This window comes from Trichosurus vulpecula, chromosome 1, assembly GCF_011100635.1.
Source record: "Trichosurus vulpecula isolate mTriVul1 chromosome 1, mTriVul1.pri, whole genome shotgun sequence".
Taxonomy (NCBI): Eukaryota; Metazoa; Chordata; class Mammalia; order Diprotodontia; family Phalangeridae; genus Trichosurus; species Trichosurus vulpecula.
In genome coordinates this window covers 243,855,044-243,874,587 of record NC_050573.1, presented here as the reverse complement: position 1 = coordinate 243,874,587, position 19,544 = coordinate 243,855,044, and the positions used below count along the sequence as shown (strand labels likewise).

The 19,544-nt window shown below is 40.7% G+C and overlaps 1 protein-coding gene across 1 annotated transcript in view; it reads right to left on the bottom strand.

Annotated features, from left to right (window-relative positions):
- The window catches only part of LAMA3 (laminin subunit alpha 3), a 318,911-nt gene that overhangs the window by 160,472 nt on the left and 138,895 nt on the right, over positions 1–19,544 (bottom strand). The window contains exons 17-22 of the mRNA XM_036743735.1: positions 18,222–18,268; positions 16,663–16,762; positions 13,478–13,530; positions 12,849–12,954; positions 7,181–7,280; positions 3,504–3,660 (exon numbers count right to left, since the gene is read on the bottom strand). Coding sequence (XP_036599630.1) covers positions 3,504–3,660; positions 7,181–7,280; positions 12,849–12,954; positions 13,478–13,530; positions 16,663–16,762; positions 18,222–18,268 — 563 coding nt within the window. The remainder of the gene's footprint in view (positions 1–3,503; positions 3,661–7,180; positions 7,281–12,848; positions 12,955–13,477; positions 13,531–16,662; positions 16,763–18,221; positions 18,269–19,544) is intronic.

Below are 19,544 nucleotides of genomic sequence, written 5' to 3'. Positions count from 1 at the left end.
AAGTGACTTGTCCAGGGTCACACAACTAGTAAGTGTCTGAGGCCGGATTTGAACTGGGGTCTTCCTGACTCTAGGCCTGCCACTCTATTCACTGTGCCACCCAGCTGTTCCATACCAATGATGACAGTAGCCAAATCAACAAGACGGTGAATCTTTCAAAGGAACAAGATATCTGTAGCATTTACGCAAGTACCATTAGAGAGCTGAATTCTTCAAAGATACCTTAATAAGCTTTTGTTGTTTTTTAGGGGGCAGCTGGGTGGCACAGTGATAGGGTTCTGGACCTGGAGTTAGGAAGCGCTGAGTTCAAATTTGGTTTCAAGTATTTACTAGCTATGGGACCCTGAGCGAGTGCCCTAATATTTGTCTGGCTCAGTTTCTTGTAAAATGAGGACAATTATAGCACCTATTTTCTAGGGCTGTTAGAAATGGGATAACATTTGTAAAGGTGCTTTTCAGACCTTAAAGAGTATCATAAATGCTAGCTTTGTTGATGAAAGTGTTTAGTCTAAAGTTGTTGGTCTCATGTAAATGAGAAACCTTATCAGACTTTCTTTAACTATGAATTCCCAGTGTCCTGCACTGAAATCTTTTTGCATCATTCTTATAGAGGGTCTAAGTAAAGGTGGGGCCTTTTGACTGAGTCCAAGTTTTACAGAACAAATCCTTTTATTAAGGAGATTTGTTCTGTGAAGTTTGGATTCAGCCAAAGGGCCACACTGGAGGACCTAGTGGCCTGGAGGCTGCAAGTTCCCCACCCCTGCACTAGTTTCTAAAAGGAGAGGTCTCATTAGGCTCTCAAAAATTAAGGTAATGATCAGACTAAGAGGAGCCCCTTGATTAATTTAATTAATTGAGTTCCTTTTTTGACTAGGTGGAAAGGCCAGCCCTTGGAGGAAGTACTTAAACTGGGATTGAATGGTTTCAGGATCAAGGTTCTCCAGGGTGGAGTGAAAAGGAAGTTACTATTTTTCTGTTTGATGAATCAAACACCATTACTTAAATTTAGCACTCCTGCTTCACTTCAATTATGGAATTGTGTTTTTGAACCATTTAGATTGTAACCAGAAAAAGGCTTGGGCAGAGAAATTTTCAAAGACAGGATTAGTTTCTGTCCCTTTAGATTTTCATTCTCTGTCTGTCTCTGTCTCTTTCTGTCTCTTTCTCTCTCTATCTCTATCTGTCATTCTGTCTCTGTCTCTCTTTCCTCTCTCTGTCTCTCTGTCTCTCTGTCTCTGTCTTTGTCTCTGTCTCTCTGTCTCTCTGTCTCTGTCTCTGTCTCTTTCTCTCTGTCTCTCTCTCTCTCTCCAGAGATGCAACTAGAACACAGAGTATTTTAAATTTTAATTTTTTTCTTCCACACTGTGTGTTTCATTAAGGAGTTCCAGTAGTATTCTTGGGCTTGATGCAATCAATACAATGTCATCCAAAAAGAGGAAGCACCTGTAGATCCTTAATATCTCTTGGGGATCCCTTTTCTATTGATTCCATACAGGCACAGTTTTTTGCCTTGCTTCATGTTGGTACACAGAGAATCATTGAATAAGGTTATCTCTGTGATTTCCCACCAGGCTGCACACCTCTTGGCATTCTCCATCAATCCCCCTAAACTGGGTATCTTCTCTCTTCCCCCTTTCAGCTTCCTTTTATGTGTTGTCTTCCTGATTAGACTATAAGCCTCTTGAGGGCAAACACTGTCTTTCTTTTTGCTCGTATTTGTATTCCCAATACCATTAAATATATATACTATATTCCCAGTAGCACTTAAATGCTTGTTGACTAAATGATAATATTTATCCACAAATCTTGAGTGACTTTAACATATGAATGGGAGATACCATGTTAGCGGTAACCCACGAAAGTCAGCTTAGAAAATGCTAAAAACAGATGAGGAACGAATGTTCTCTTGCTTTTCCCAATATAAAATGAAGAGTGAGATGGTAAATGCAAACTACGGAGAAAATTTCAGAAAAAGAAAGTGAGGAAGAAATCTGATGATAGTGCTAATTATGTAGAAGTGGTCAGTAAAACTGATGGAGAACTCAAACAAAAAAGTGGGGCCAGAGTTAGAAAGAAAATGGTGGAGAAGGATAGAAGAAGGTGAGGTATTGGGAGGAACTTCACTTTGGCGGTAGCAGCTGAAAATCAGGGAACGTTGATTTCTAGTAGTGGTTTGATGGCTCGTGTGAAATGGCAGACGGATCATGGGAATCACTGAGACCACCAAAAGCATAAGCATCATCAACATTCTCAATGTGATTTTATTTTAATGGAGAAGAAAATCATTTCAAAAACATAAATAGAAAAATGAAATCATTTAAGTATCATAGCTTGTTGGAGATAGAAAAATCGAGAATTAGGTCATTTTTAATTAAAAAACATCTCCCACTTGAGTTCACCAAGAGCAACAACACACACACACACACACACACACACACACACACACACACACACACACACACACATAAAACCGTCATGACACCAAAATATCATCATTCTTTCTTTTTCATTATGAAGATACTGGATTAGAAAAAGAGAAGAAGGGATTACCCAGCCAGCCAACTAGCCTTCAGGTCGATTGTTCAACATTTTTCAATGACAACATTCCCCGCCCCCCAAACTAGGCGTACAATGATGATATAAGTATCCAGAGTGATGAATCTTTTTATTTTTAGCTGGAATCAAATAGGAAACACAATTTAAATAAGAAATAGAGAAGAGAGATCAAGAAACCAGAGACTTTCCTTCTAGCATAGCATTTTCTTATTTTCTTAGCTATTTTGTATTATAAATATAAAGTTTTGAGAATCAGAAAAATGGAAGAATGGAAGAGAAATGAGAACAGAACTGAAGAGAATGAAATATTATCCCAGATAATGTAACTTTACCCCTAATTCTCCACAGTAACTTACAATTTCTATTCCCCAGAATCTTCAACAAAATAGGCAAGTCTTAAAAAACATTTCCAAAGAAGGGGCAAACATAACCTTCAATATTTAAGTAGGGTGCTCATAAATACAGAATGATCAGCAAATTGCTTTTTTCCTATTTCTCTTGGCTACAGTTACTTGATTCATTCCAGGGATGGTATTTTGTTTAGTTTTTTTTTTTTTCAGTCTCTTGCCTCTCAAAAGACCCTCCAAAGAGAGTCACCCTTTCTTACCCCTCCTCTTCTGACTTTACTGGTGACCAATAAAGGTCAAATGTATTGTGACGTCATCACATACATAATTATTTGTCAATTAATACACAATTTAAACATTCTCTTTGGTGTCTCCTGCTCTTTTGAAGTGGGAGACAGAATAATGCCTACGGCGGGGCAGTGTTAGTGCTCTGGGTGAGGACTTAAGAGGCTAACTGATAACACAGTCATAGTTATTAATTAATATTTCCAGGACACCGGAAGGTTTGCAAAGCATTCTATACACACTATCTCATCTCATCTCCATTGTCACTGATGAACGTGGCTCTTTCATCAAGCTGTCTGTTGTTAATGGGCATACCTGTACTGGGGTCATCTGCGCATAGCCCCGCCAACTGAAATTGGGGAACTCTGAAGGACTGAAGCCAAATCGAACCTCTCTTCCATTAGGTGTCATGCCGTCTTCAATTTCAAACTTCATGTGATGTAAATCAGGGAAATAATAATTGTCTTCCGGCCTTTGAAAAATTAAAAATAAACACGGATGCAGCTAATTAGGCTAATTAGGAAAGATTAGGATCCTGTTCCTCCTCAGTTACAGTACAAGCTGTCATATTCCCACTCACTGTCCTTTTATCCCAATGGCTACTGCTAAGAAACATTGCATGGAATTGTATACGGTCTCATCAAAGGGAGCAAGACAAATGAGAAATAGTTTTCTTTCTCTTTTTTCTTCTTTATATAAGATTGCTTTCTTTTTATGTAAGCATATAAATATAACCTTTTGGGTAGCGTGCCCCAAGCATCTGACATACCTAGAATAGATTATACTCCCCTTTATACATCAGTAGGTGGTTTCCAGGGCTGCTGGAGCCCTCCAAACGTATCACTTGATGGCCAACCCTCCGATACTGAGCCTCTCTAACCTTAGCTAGACTGGTCCTGGAACCACCACCACCACCAACAGCTCTGTCCAGTTGGCTAGGACCTGCTAGAGATTGAATTCCATTGGCATACCCCCCAAAGACCATGGTCACCTCTACGTTATGATGTGGCATCAGAATTAGTCTTCAGTGGAAGCCTGAGGAACTGCAATAGGTAAATTATTTTTGCATAGGCTACAGGCATATCTTTCCTTTAATATATGCTAAGGATTATCAATAACCAAGTAATTTGAAATTATGTTATTTTGCATTAAAGATATGACCTATCAGATTAATAAATTAGATAACAATTGTGTTTTCTTGCCATTCTCCTTCCTGAAATTTACACCGAAAACATTTTTATCCAGATTCTTCGTTCCTTTGATTATATGTCACTTTGTTATATGATTAAATGGATTTGTGTCAAATGCAGTTTCAGAGGTGAGTAAAACAAGCATATTTTAAAATACTACGTTATGTAATACTATTTAAAACAGAATTAAAATTTAATACAGTGAAACTGACATAGACTGAAAAAATGTGTATGCAAAATTTGTGTGCTTTTATTCTAAAGGTTGCTTTGCTATGGTATGTATTTCCCCAAGGTTTAAGTGGTAAATGAAATAATCTTTCTGTAGCAAAATGTGTGTGTGTGTGTGTGTGTGTGTGTGTGTGTGTGTGTGTGTGTGTGTTTTCTTAAGCTTAGTGGAATTATTCTTGCTCACATAACATTAATGCATTAAATTGACCAGCAGGGATTTCCAATTAGAAATACCTATTAAGAAACCTGGCATGGTTTTATTTTCTTTTTGTTCTTTTTTTTTCTTTCAAAATTAAAGTATTTCCCTGAAGAGTTGACTTCACAGTCAGGGACTTATTACAATGTGGTGGTATTCCATGCCAGTAGTAGTTAATTTGCCCTTTTGACAGACCTAAACCAACTTTTTAGTAATAACACTGATAGGTAACCAAGGATGGTAGAGCACGCATTTGGAATTTTTGTAACTTCCACGGGGATTTTAAAGAGAATACACAACTTATTGAATGGTCTGCATATTGTGGAATTTCAGAACATGAAGAGTAATGATAACTGGGAACGTTTCTATGGCACTTCAGGTTTGCAAAGAGGTTTGCCAATATTAGCCCATTTTATCCTGACGACAGCCCCAGGAGAGAGGTACCGCTATCATTTCCATTTTGTAAATAAGAAGCCTGAGGCCGGCGGAGCGACTTGCACAGGGACTAAATGCCTGAAGCCACATTTGAACTCAGGTCTTCAGGGACCATCTTTTGCCTCTTTTTGTATCCCCAGCGCTTAGCACAATGCCGGGCACATTTTGTTGTTGTTGTTCAGTAGTTCGGTTGTGTTCGACTCTTCATGACACTGTGGACCATACTATGGTCTATGGGTTTTCTTGGCAAAGATGCTGGGGTGGTTTGCCATTTCCTTCTCCAGTGGATTAAGGCAAACAGAGGTTAAGTGACTTGCCCAGGGTCACACAGATAGTAAGTCTGTGAGACCGAATTTGAACTCAGGTCTTCCTAACTCCAGGCCCGTCGCTCTATCCACTGGGTCATCTAGCTGCCCCACTTGGCACATAGTAGGCACTTAATGAATCTTTATTGACTGGACAGACTGACTAACCTTATAGGGATTTTAAAGAAAATAAGCAACAGGATAATTTCCCTACCCACCACCACTGAAGAATTATTCGTTTTAATTCTTAAGGGTGGAGGAGATTATTGCCAGGGACATTTTCAAAGCTTTTACATCCACCAGGATAAAGGGATGTCAGGAATGCCAGTGCTCCAAATTGGTGCACGCCCAGTTATCATCCTTTGGCCTTTGATACCACTTGCACATAGGCTGTTGTGTTTGTCCTTTATTCTCAAAGAGGACCATGACATCAGGGAAATGATGACTTGACTTGCAGTTGACTTTGATTTGAGTGAGGGAGGGCTGTGCAAGGTCACATGACAGCCTCATTTTCTCCTCCAGAGCCATCTGGGTCCAGTGGCCTGATATTCACTGGGATGACTGGAGATGGCCCAGGATGCAATAGGAGACCCTGGTCCTTTTAGGCTAAGGCCTTTTCAGGTGCTCACTTAGAGTGAGGTAATGCTCATTCAGTGAATAGGCCCCTTTAAGAAGTGAATCAACGGATGGCCCCTTTAATTAGAAAAAAAAAAAGATTAAAAAAAAGCATAAGCTGGGAGGGGAAGACCCTCAGGGTTTCTGTTCCAAAGAGAAATTAAAGCTGTAAAGGATCATACAGTCCAGGCCCCTCTTTTTACAGATGAGGAAACTGGGGACCAGACAGGTAGAACCACTTGTCTAAGTCACACAAGCAGGTAGATAATTGGCTGGGCTGAAACTCAGACAAGGGGGCTCTTGGTCCTTCCTCCACGGCTCTTCACATTAGACCACGCTGCAAAGCCCCCGAGCAAGGCTACTTTTTCACAGGCTGTTGAAGCCGTGAGTGGCCTGTGGAAAATCAAAGTGTGCAAGGTGGGTCCTGTGGTACCTCTGAACCTAATTTATCTCCACTTCTAAACCTTCTTAGGCTAAAATTATAAGGCCAATATTTTAGGGGCAGAAGAAGGTGAGAGGTGAGAGAACTTGAGTTCAAATCTCACCTCTGAATGTGTACTGTGAGACCATGAGCGAGTCACTGAAACACTCCGGGCCTTAGTTTCCTCTAAGTAAAATGAAGGGATTAGACGAGATCGTCACCGATGTTTCTTCCTGCTCTAAATCGATGTTCCTATGATTATTTGGTCGTTTGTAATCTCTGATGACTTGCTAGTGAAGTTGGTCTGGGTTAATTGGGAGGAAATGTGTTTGAGGGCCAGAAGCTCTCAAAGTTTCTAAGCCTGTCTTCAAACATCAATTTAAATGTATCCTTACTTAAACTCAGAGCAACTTCTCACTTTACCTCAATTCTAGACCATAGGTTCAAATCCCAGCCCTAACCAATTTAGATCTCAGTTTCCTCATTTAAAAAAAATTGATTTAGATTATTTGTCATCTAAATTATTTTTAATGTCCTCCTAGCTGCTATGATACTGTGAACATTAGTGGAAATTATGAAATTAGCTTTAGAGTAAGACTCACTGTTGGCACGACGGGCCCACAATATGTTCCCTACATTGGCAGGCTCCGGAAAGGTCATTGCACATAAGGTTGACAGATCCCCCAATGTCACACCGGCACCCTGAAAATTAAGAAATAACATTCATTTTGAAACATGTTTTCAAAAGGTGCCTGGTCACTCATTATGTCATTCTTAAACATAGATGTTCATGGCTCCTTTCTTTATCCATCTCATAAGAAGTAGAAACAAAATTAATGATGGTGTTAGTGATGACCAGATGTTCCATAAAGTAAGACACACCTGCTTTCTTCCCAAATACTGGCTATTCACCTGGCATTTTAAATAATATAGACAGTCTGATTATGTATCAAGAGTTCAGGGCAAAGTTGGTAGTTTGGACTTGACATAATGTTTCCCGTACAAATGATACTGTATGAGCAATGTGGGAAACAAACTTGAAATCAGGAAAATCTGGGTTCAAAGTCCCTCCCCTGAGACATACCAGCCAATATGACCCTGGGCAAGTCCCCTCACATCTCTGAGCTTAAGTTAGATTAGTTAGAATTTAAAGATTATCTGAAAGTCCAGAGATCTCTCAACATGCTGAGACAATAGAAGAGGCTGACCTGCACCAGCAGACTGAGTTTCTTCATCCAGGAATTCCGTATACCAATGAAATCACAGTGCCAATCCCTATTTTCTACCCACCTCATAGGGTTGTTGGGATGAAAGTACTTTGGGAACCATAAGGTTCTATACAAATGCAAGAGGTATTATTATTATTAAATAGAGACTCAATTCTCAGGCCATATCACAAAAGCCTATTTGACTCTTAATGTATCTAGAAAGCAGAGCTATGTGATGAATGAAAAACCCTGAGACAGAGTTTCTGGGCAAATAATAATAATAATAATAATAAATCATAATTGTCTTTGGAGAGCCTGAAATCTTTAAATAATCTTTGAAAGGGCCCTTGACAAGTGAAAGCCAACCCTGATTGGTGGACATTTAATGAGGAAGTGGTCTAGAAGTCTTGAGTTCTTCTTCCTGATGAGAATGTCCCGGATCATAAGACTCAGCTGCCTCCAGCAATGAGGACAGAGGAATCTATCTTCATCCAGACCACTCTGGTTGATTTTCTCCTTCATGAACTGGGTCACCCTAAATTCAAATGGAGGGGTACAAGGACAGGACCTCTTTTCCTCAGGGGTAAGAACTAGTCCAGACTGGATTCCGTTTACACTCTAAACAGAAGTAAAGTTTCCTAGGTGGGTGGGGTCCTGCCCAAGATTGAGAAGCATGTACCCAAGGGTTAGGGCATCTCCTCAATTAGTCATGTCCTTCACAGACTGACTTTTTTACAGGGGCTGGACTTTAAATGAGGAAATAAAGGGGAAAAGCCTGGATCCCAAATTAATAATTAGTTATTAACATAATAGTAAAATAGTAATCTCTCTCGGCTAATTACAGCTAGCTATTATTTCTAAATGTTGTTTTGGAAAATGCATTCTGCCTTCCTAGTAAATATTCCAGGAATACAGGCAGTGTGTGTTTCTGGAACACTTAGACAGTAGAGAGAAGAAGATAGTAACGGGATGTAGGAGGATATACAGACAGGAGAGAGAGCTCTGGATTTAAAGTCAGGGGATTCTAGATCTCTCTCTGCTATCTAGACCTTGATTGAATTAGTCATTTAACTTGTCATGGCCTTAGCTTCCTAGTCTTAAGAATGAAAGGGTTATATCAGATCACCTGCAAGACCAGATGCTCTAAACCCTATGAACTTCCCCATCTTGACACCTTTTAGCAGCAAGAGAAACCCTCTTTTCATCTATAGGGAGAATGTGGGGGGAGGGGAGGGCTCTGGCAAGGAAAGGAATTCCTGCTCTGCTGTTTGGTGTTTAGGTAGTTTGTGAAGGTGGAGGGAGAAGGTGAGAAGAAGGGGTTTTATTTATATTTATAGTCATGGTCGCCTACAACATGTTAATTCTCTACATCTACAGAATTGGACGTGCCTTTCTAGGTCAAATACATTCTATGTTTTATAATTATTTAGAACCTAGAGATTATATGGAAGCCCAGATACTAAATCAGGGGAGAAAAAAGGTCTGGGGTAGGGGACGTGAGAGGGAAATTGAGGAAGGAGTCTCTAGGGCCTTGTTGTATATAGAAGGTGTTTGTAAATTGGATCTTTGTAAGTTGGCAACTTGACATTACCTGGCATTTTATTTAGTAATTTAAAAAATGCCGAAGTTATCTTATTCTAAATGTTATGGCACTATGTTACCAACAACAAGAAGAAGAAGCATTTATTAAGTGATCATTAGGGCAGCTAGATGGCACAGTGGATAGAGCGCTGCACCTGGAGTGAGGAAGACTCATCTTCCTGAGTTCAAATCTAGCCTCAGATACTTCCTAGCTGTGTGACCCTCGGCAAGTCACTTAACTAACCCTCTTTACCTCAGTTTCCTCATCTGTAAAATGAACTGGAGAAGGAAATGGCAAACCATTGCAGTATTTTTGCCACGAAAATCCCAAATGGGGTCACAAAGAGGTGGACATGACTGAAGGGACTGAATGACAACCATATGCCAAGCACTGGATTTAATAATTCTAATTCTATGTTACTCAATTTTTCAAACTATTCTCTTTTCCTCACGAGTGTAATTTATTACGGTTCCTGGCTCTTTTCATCCTAATGCGTACTTTTATGTTGCCCATTTCTGTTTAGGCTGTCCTTTAACATGATCACACAGCCATTAAGTCACATTGGCCAACATTTATGGAACATCCACCATGACCACGGCACCGTGCTAGGCACAGCAGGCCACAGACAAAGCATAAGCAAGGAATGAAAGCTACTGTTTTAAAAATCCTGTGACAGAGACGGTGAGTGAGAGAGAGACAGAGAGAGAGACAGAAAGAGACAGACAGAAGAGAAACAGACAGAGAAATAGAGGCAGAGAGACAGACAGAGAGACAAAGAGAGAGGGAGAAAGATACAGATAGAAAAACAGAGACAAAAGAAGACAAGAGACACATATAGAAAGAGATAGAGACAGAGAGACATAGAAAGAGAGAGACAGAGACAGAAAGACGAGAGGCAGAGAGAGAGAGACAGAGACAGAGAGGCAGACACAGAGAGAGAGAGAGAGAGAGAGAGAGAGAGAGAGAGAGAAGGGCAGGACTAAAGGACAGACGTTCATACTCTATTGTGCAAACTCAAAACAAGTCAACAAGATGACACTGCAGCCTTTCTGGCTAACATCGCTCTTTGTCGTTGTTCAGTCATCAGTCACATCTGGCTCTCCATGGCCGTGGCACGTCAGGCCCTTGTATCCTCCACTATCTCCCAAAGTCCAGCCAAGCTCACGTTCATTCTTTCCACCACACTATCTGTCTGTCTCATCCTCCGCCGGCCCCTTTCCTTTTGCCTTCCATCTCTCCCGACATCGGGACCTTTTCCAACGAGCCCCATCTCCTCGTTACGTGGCCAACGTGTTTACGCTCCAGCTTCGGTATTTGACCTTGCAGCGTCTTGGGTATTCAGGCTGCACTGAAGAAAGCCATAGGGTCCTTGGCGAAGGAGGCGATGGTCCTGGTGTGACCTTTCCTGCAGTTGTGCGTTCATTTCTTTTGCCATGTTTTATGATGATCACGGCAGTAATGGTATTAATCATAACAGCACTTTGAGGCTTGTGAAGGCTTTACAACTCATATCACTTCATCCCCACAACGACCCCGAGAGGTGAGTGCTATCGTCACCCCCGTTTTATAGATGAGAAAACCGAGTCAGAATGAGGTTTTGAGTTGCCTGAGGTTACATAGCTCACAAAGTATCTGAGGTAGGATTTGAGCTCAGGTCTTCCTGACTTTGGGTCAGAACTCTATCTACCGTACCACTTCCTCGCCCCTTTTAGAGAGAGCATTGACAAACTGGAGAGAATGCAGAGAAGGGTGCCCAGGATGGCAAGGGTCTCAAAACCATGCCAAACGAGAATCAGTTGGGTATTTTTAGCCAAGAAAAAATAAGACTTCAGGGGAGGGGGGATATAATAACACTTTAGACCTGGTTCTCTGGCGTCTGAATAAATGGTTTACTTCTACCCTCTATGTGGAGGGTCTCCTATATTTTGCGATACAGAACCTCGCAGGCACATTGACAATTATCGTCTATATTGTGACTATCGCCTTGCTGATACAGGGACGGGGGAGGGGGTGTGCGTGCTATGATTCCTGCCTTCACATATATGAAAGGCTGTCATATGGAAGAGGGCTAAGACTCATTCGGCCTGGCCCCAGCGAGCAGAACCAGGAGCCCTGAGCGTAATTGCAGCCACGTAGTTTTAAGCTTGATGAGAGGAAAAAAATTCCCAGTAATCAGTTACGCAAGTGCAATCGGCTGCCTTGGAGGTCATAATAATAATTAATAACAACTCTAATTTATTTAGCACTTTTAGGTGTGCGAAATGCTTTACATACGTGACCTCATGGCATCCTCACAACAACCCTGCAAGACAGACCCAATTATATATGTAGTGAGTTCCCCATCACTAGAGGTCATCAAGAGAAGGCTGGTTGGCCACTTGTCAGGTACACGATAGAGATAATTCCCATTCAGGCTCAGGTGAGACAAGATGCACTTTGAGGCCCCTGACCCTGGAAGTCAGCGATTCTTTGACATCGTAACCTGCACAAAGCTGATACTAGTCGAGTTGGGTCTCTCAGAGGCATCTTGTTCCAATTCTGACATCATTTGGGTGTTCATCGGAGACCCCACTAAATACCGTATATTCCTAAACTAATAGCACAGTGCAACAGAGTGGAAGTGGCTCTTCTCCTTAGCCTCTGCCTTATTCCTGTTGATAAAAGACCTTAAAGGCAGTCTACATCATTTCCTTAAAACGGCGTTTGAGGGCCCTGTTCTAGTTTTTACAGTTTGCGGCCTATGTCTGAGGCCCACCGTACAATGTATTGTGATTTACCCTTTACTATTTACACGTTTATGGCATAATAATAATGACAGCAGTGATGACGATAGATGTTTCACAGTCATGTCTGACTCTTTGTGACAAAGATACTGGAGTGGTTTGCTATTTTATTTTCCGGCCCATTTTGCAGATGAGGAAACTGAGGCAAACAGGGTTAAGTGACTTGCCCAGGGTCACACAGCTAGGGAGTATCTGTAGCCAGATTTGAGCTCAGGAAGATGAGTCTTCCTGTCTCCAGGTCCAGAGCTCCATCTACTGTGCCACTTAGCTGTTCACAATAATAATGTGCAGTGCGGCACAACAAATAGAGAACTGACTGCAAAGCCCTAGGGTCAAGTCCTTTTATTGTCATAGGAAACATTGGGTGGCAGTGTTACTTTAATCCTCATTTATGGTTGGGGAAACTGAGGCAGAAAGCAGTTAATTGACTTGCCCAGGGTCCCATAGTTAGTAAGTGTCTGAGACCATTTTTGAACTCAAGTCTTCCTGGGCCCAGAGCTCTAGCCATGGCGCCACCAAGCTGCCCCCAGCGAGCATTTAGTAAGCACCTTCTATTTATGCATAAGGCACTGTGTGCTGGTTGCTAGGGACACAAAGCTGAAAAACAACACAGTGCCTAAAGGGAAGTATTTTGGACTCCCCCAATACACCCAGACTTTTACTACCTCCATATAGCTCCCACCAGAACAGAATTTACCTTGGCACCCAAAGTAACTGCTGTCTTCCAGACCAAAATAGCCATCTTCACACATATTACAGGAACTACCACAGACATGAGGCTTACAGTAACATTCACCCTTTCTCTGTAGAACAATTAATCAGAGGATAAGGATTTAAACTTAATTTAAAATGGAAAATATTTTAACTCAAGCAAGAATGGATTTTTAAAAAATATTTTTACCGAAGATTTCATTGTGAAACTCCAACAATGCATGAAGAATCTTAAAAATACATACGCATTCACCATATATTATACAACCAGGGGTGTGCTGGAGCCAGCTCGAGCTGGTTTTCAAAAGCTGATTGTTAAATTTTCGTTCTGAGCATTTACATCTCAGAAATCTGGGCTTGATTAATGTACTGCTTTGTTGATTTCTAGACTTTAGAAAGTGACCGAGAACGTGTTAATAATTCAAATTAAATGCCAACTCAAAAGCGTGTGTCAGGCATACCGTTTTTTTTTTCTTCTTCAGAAATCTAGCTATGAAACATCTATCAGCACACCCCTGCATATAACCATTGGTTCATTAGTTATTTCATTAAGGAATTCCATATTTGGTTTCTGTAATAGTTGGCTCCTATGTCAGACAGCATTCTTCATATTACCTGCTCACATTCTCCAACCCCACTTAATGTTCCAGTCACGTCACACTGGCATGCTGTGGAGACAGACAATACAAAGCGATCACTTCTACAAAAAAAGGCCTTTGGACCAAGGCTTACACGAAGACAACCCCCGTGGCTCAGAGGATGTGGAATGTCTGCAGGCTGACATTTACATGAAGTTTTTGGTGGAAATACGGCCACATACCTCTGGCACTTTAAAAACTTCCTTGTGACAGATGAGTACTGACTGAATCTTGTTGGTAGTAGACAGCTTGGCAGAATTTTAAATGAAGCCTAGGCTAAAGTTCATAGGGTCACGACTTTAGTTCTGGAAAGGACCTCAGAGGCTATCTAGTCTACTCCACCTCCTTTTACAGATTAGGAAACTGAGGCCCAGAGAGAATAAATGATCTGTCCCACGTTACATGGGTAGTAATTGTCAGAGGTGGATTTGAACCCAGGTCCTCTGACTCCAAAGCAAGTAAGGACTCTTGCCACAGTCTTGGAATGAATAGGTGACACTTTATTCTGTTTAGTATCTTCCTCTATTTCAAATTTAATATGCCCCAAACCAATCATCTTACCCCAAAACCTGTTTGCTCCAGCTCCTACTCAGTATTTCCGTTAACAGCAAGGCCACTTACCCAATTACCCATGTTCAGAATATCCATCACCTCATTTCTATTCTAATGCTGCCCCTTGCCCCCATTTCAGGCCCTCATTACTGTCTTTCCTGAACCACTGTAGTACCTCTACTGCCTTTCTCTTATCAATATATCCTTGACATTGATACTATTAGAGTAGTAATGCCTAAAATAAAGGGATATACACAATACATGCATATATGTATATGTGTATATATATATATATATATATGTATATTTTAAATGCTCAGAAGAGAACAGAAGGAAGTTCAGAAGGAAGTACCCCAAAGCAGGATGGTTTTGAAAGTAATATGTGGAATTTATTTGAGATATATATATATATATATATATATATATATATATATATATATATATATAAAATTATTTAAAGCAAGCCGTATGGAACGGAGATTCAGTTTCAAATAGAATCATCTTTTTGCGCTCTCAGAATAAAAAATAAAATTAAAAGAAAAAGATGGGAGCACCAGAAACTTCTCCAAAAAATGGTTGATTACATGTCACTTACTTTGAATTAAGTATTCGTGGTTTGTATCACTAAAACAAAATCTACAAACACAAGAAAGGTTATATTGTCTGAGGAACAAAAAGCACGTGCTCCCGAAGTCCCAGAGGACAGGAAGAACAACTGGTTATTAACTCGCTCATCACTGAACAAGCCGCCTGAAAGCTCCACGTCATGCTTTTCTTGGTTATCACAAAGCCTTTGACTTGGTCGTAGGATTGGGTTATTCATGTGCAGCAGATACATGATCCAGAGACATTGGCATCCTTAACTGTTTCTCAAACAAGACATTCCACCATCAGACTTCACGCATCTTCAATGACTGTCCCCCATGCCTGGATGTCTCTCCCTCCTCATCTCTGCTTCCTGGCCTTCCTGGCTTCCTTCAAGTCTCTGATAAAATCCCACCTTCTGTAAGAAGCTTCCTTAATACTCATGCCTTTTCTCTAAGATTACCTCCAATTTATTCTATGTCTGTATGTATATATGGACATACACACACAGAGGGGAAATTCTAAGTATGTGCATACACACATGTATGGATGCATATATGTATATACATGTAAACATATACATACACATCTTATATAATCTATGTATGTGTATTACATATGTGTGTATATATTATATAGTATAGGGCTGTCCAAAATGCGGCCTGTGGGGCCCACAGTGCGATTTATGTGGCCCGCCTACAAGCATAGAAAACGGAGCCGAGCTACTGCAGAGCTCTCACTAAAATGGCACATTAAAATATATTGTCTATTGTTTCAATAAAAACCTAAGGTTGGACAGCCCTGATGTAGTAGTAACTATATACAGACAAGATATTTATGTATGATAGATGTGTGTACGTATTATATGCATATATATACACATATACACATTCATATATATTTACACAGAGCTATATTTATATCTCTATCTTGTTTGTACAGAGTTGTTTGCATGTTGTCTCCCCAGTTGGTTTGTAAGCACCTTGAGGGCAGTGCCTGTGTTTTTGCCTTTTTTTGTATCTCTGGGGTTTGGCACAGCACGTGGCATTTAGTGGACACTTGCTCAATGCTCACTTAACATGACTGCTGGAGGATTCTGGTAGCACAGAAATCTGATGGATCATAACCTCCTCTGCTTCCTTCAGTGACTCCCTATGGCGTAGTGAATAAAGTAACAGCTTCTCAGCCTGGTCCTGAGCCCCTTCGTGATCCGATGCCCCTTGTCTTTCTGTATTTTTTTTTTACACCACAGTGGTGCTGTCCATGCTTTAGTATAATGATTGCAACTACAGCATGTCCTGTGCTTTCCTAACTCCAAGACTATATTCTCACTGTTCCCTATTCCTAGACCACCAGGGCCTCCTCCGATTCATTCTCTACATGAAGAAGTCCTACCCCTTTTTCATGCCTCAACTCAGAACCTCATTCATAAAGCCTTCCCTGATTTACCTGATCAGAAAATTTAATTTTCCTCCTTGAACATCATATAATACTATCTTCATATTTCTCTCCTGCATTTATAATGCTCTCTTTTTGTATTCTGGTTATTTCTCTAAGCACTCAATCTTCCCTTTATGTTTTAAGGTTTGTGAGGACAAGAACCATAATGTCTTCTTTATCTCTCCATCTTCCCAAGGACCTAGCATTGTACTCTGAGCAAATGCACAGTTCTCTGCATGTTTGTTGAACTAAATTGAATTCAAAGTTCTTGGGCCAATATCAACAGAAGCATAAAATGAAATCAGAGAGAATGAACTGGAAGCCCATGGTAAGAAAACACTTAGTTAATTATTGCCTTAGTGGTCAATGAAATACGGCTGGAGACCAGGGCCATCAATCTGCTATGGAGATTTTGAAACTGACAGAATTTCTAGCAGAAGGTGAAATTGTCCAAATATCCTAATGGGTTTCAGAGGAATAGCTTTGACTAGAATGAAAAGCTTGGGTTGGCTCAGCCACCGTGATAAAGAACATTAAGATAAGTCATGGTACGGCCAAGAGCCGTGTATACATAAGAAATCTTACCTGAACATCCATCAGGGTTTTCGCCTGCCAGATTCCAGTATAATGGCTTGCAGATGCTGCAGGTAGGACCTTTGACATAAAGTTGGCACTGGCAATACCCCTATTGGGGAAAAATAATCCAACATGTGGGATCTTGGAGTCAAAGCAATCTATCAAAGAAGGTCTTGGAGCAAAAGCTTGGCACAGAAATCTATTCTGGCCCTGGAATAGGAACTGAGTACATTCACAAAGGGAATTTTTATTAAAAAGTTTGTTTTATACACATAAATTTGAGAAACAACAAAAGTATTATGTTTATCTGAGAGTGTGGGGGCTTCATTTATAGAATTTGAGTAAAGCCTACTGGTTTCTAATTCCTTAAAAAGCTCCACAATACAATTGTGTTGACCTTGTATGATGGTTAACCTGTCATATGCTAAATCTGAGGCATTCCCAGGCTTCCAGGATCATAATTGATAGAAACTAGCCCTAGGCTTCACAAGTATATGGAATTCTTTGCTGAGAAAACTTCCTCTACCAAAACAAATTAGTACCTTCTCTGCAACTTAGACTTGCCTAGGGCAAATGGAAAATTAAAACGACTTGCCCAGGGTCACAAAACCAGTATGTAGCAAAGACTGGATCCAGCCCAGACTTTGCCAGCTCTGAGGATAGCTCTCCATTTGCCATATCATATTTACTATCTATAATAATGATAGCTAACATTTACATGGCTCTTTAAAATTTACAAAGCAGTTTACATATATTAGCTTATTTGATCCTTACAACAACCCTATTAAGCAGGTTCTCTTATTCCTATTTTACAGACAGAGAAATTGAGGGCTGAGAGTGATTTGCTTAAGGTCACACAACTAGTAAGTGTTTCAGTAGCATTCTGGCTACTATGCCATGAGCCCAGCTTACTGGGAGACAGGCAAAGATCCCCAAAGGCAAATCTGTATTGTGGTAGGAGGAGTGATACCAAACATATTTCACTTATTCTGCATATCTGCACTATTAAATGATGTTGTGTGGGTCTCTGCCACGTCAGATCAGAATGCAAGCTCCATCTCCTCAAAAATAACAGTCACAGAGCATCAGTTCTGGAAAAAACCATAGAGATCATCCCACATGAAAACAAGGCCTAGAGAGGCCACGTAACTTGCTTAAAATCACACAGCTAGCAAGGGGTCAGAGCCAAAACTCAAACTCTGGTGTCCTGACTCTAGGACAAGTCCTCTCCCCTCAATATGTATTGCCAAATGCCACCTTATAAAGTTCTTCCATACACAGTATCTCACTTGATCCTAACCCTATAAGTTAAGCAGGGCAAATATTACCATCCCCATTTACAGATGAGGAAATTGAGGCTCAAAGACATAAACCTGAAGCTGGGACTGCTGACCACCAGGTTGATTCCCTCACCTCAATACCATGTCACCTCTTAAAATTCTAAGATCATTCTTTTTAAAATATGCTGCCTCCCCTCCATATTTTATTCTAGGAAGCTTTAACATGGTCCTATACTGAGGACCATCACAGTAGTTCAAACAATTATGGTTTTGAAAACTTGTACTCACAGAACTGGAGTCGATAGTACCAACAGGGTTACATTCATTACTGAAACCTGTATCAGATCCAGGAAAAAAAAAATATCATTATTTGGTATTATGGGTCACAGCATTCTTAAACACACACACACACACACACACACACACACACACACACACACACACACACACACACACACTTTTTAAAAAGGTGATGGTGGCTCCCATAAAAATCTTTCGAAAGATGAGTAGCAAGAATGCCTTTTATTCACCGAGAGTCCTTGAGAATAAAGCTCAGATAGAAAAGAGCAGGATTTTTTCCATTCTGTATAAAGACATTATCTGCCATTTTTGGTAAAGGTTCATTTCTGTTAGAGGCTGAAGGGAGTGGGGGGAGGATGGAGGCTGGGGACGGAGCCTAGAAATAACAGTTTGAGTAAGTATAAATTTGTCCAGCAGAGGGCAGTGTCGCACCACTTGTCAGCAAATATTCGACTAAGCGACCTGAAGAATTGGGGATGCTTTTTAGGATCAAAGATTTAGAGCTGGAAGGGACCTTCTAGTCAGAGCCCCACTTTTACAGAGAAGGAAACTGAGGCCTAGAAGGAATGAGTCCAAGGCTTTGAACCCTGGACTTCTGACCAAAGAAATTTCTGTGTCCCCTTACACCACACACTGCTTCTAACACTTTAAAGGCTGCAGTACGTTTTTCAACCCGTGCTGACAATTTGTCCAACATTAGTGAGCACATTTAGGAAATATAATATTGTGAACATTATTTAAACCTCTTTGATAATTCAGCTTTTTGCAATGCCACAGGGTTGTAATGAGCTGAATTGGTTTTATGTTTTTATGTTTTATTTTAAATCCTGCCATAAGCGGGTTATCATTCACCACTGCCTTCCTGCTTAAATTTGTCTGCCACCCCTGCTCCCTCTCAACTTGATCTCTTCTGTTTCTCCTCAAGACTGCTTCCTTCTACTCCCCCTAAAATTGTCTTCTTGCCCCTACACCGCTCCTCAGTTGTTGTCCTCTCACCTCTCCTTTCTTTGTTTGCCTTTGGTGCTTTTCTTCCTTTCCGTTATTTCTGTCTGTTCATTGTGGTTTCTTCTGCTGTTTGCCCACATGCCCCCACTTCCTTTGTCCCCCTACTTGGGCAATTCTATTTGTTTTTCCTTCTTTTGCTGCTTTCTACCCTTCCTCCATCATCCCCTCTAATCAGCTCAGCTTTCCTCATCATCTGTGATCCAACACTTGCAAGATTAGGATTTTATACCCGCTTCACTACTTTGATAATCAGCCACAATGCTCTCCCCACCACCCATCATAGCACCTTTGGGTCTCCCCCATTCT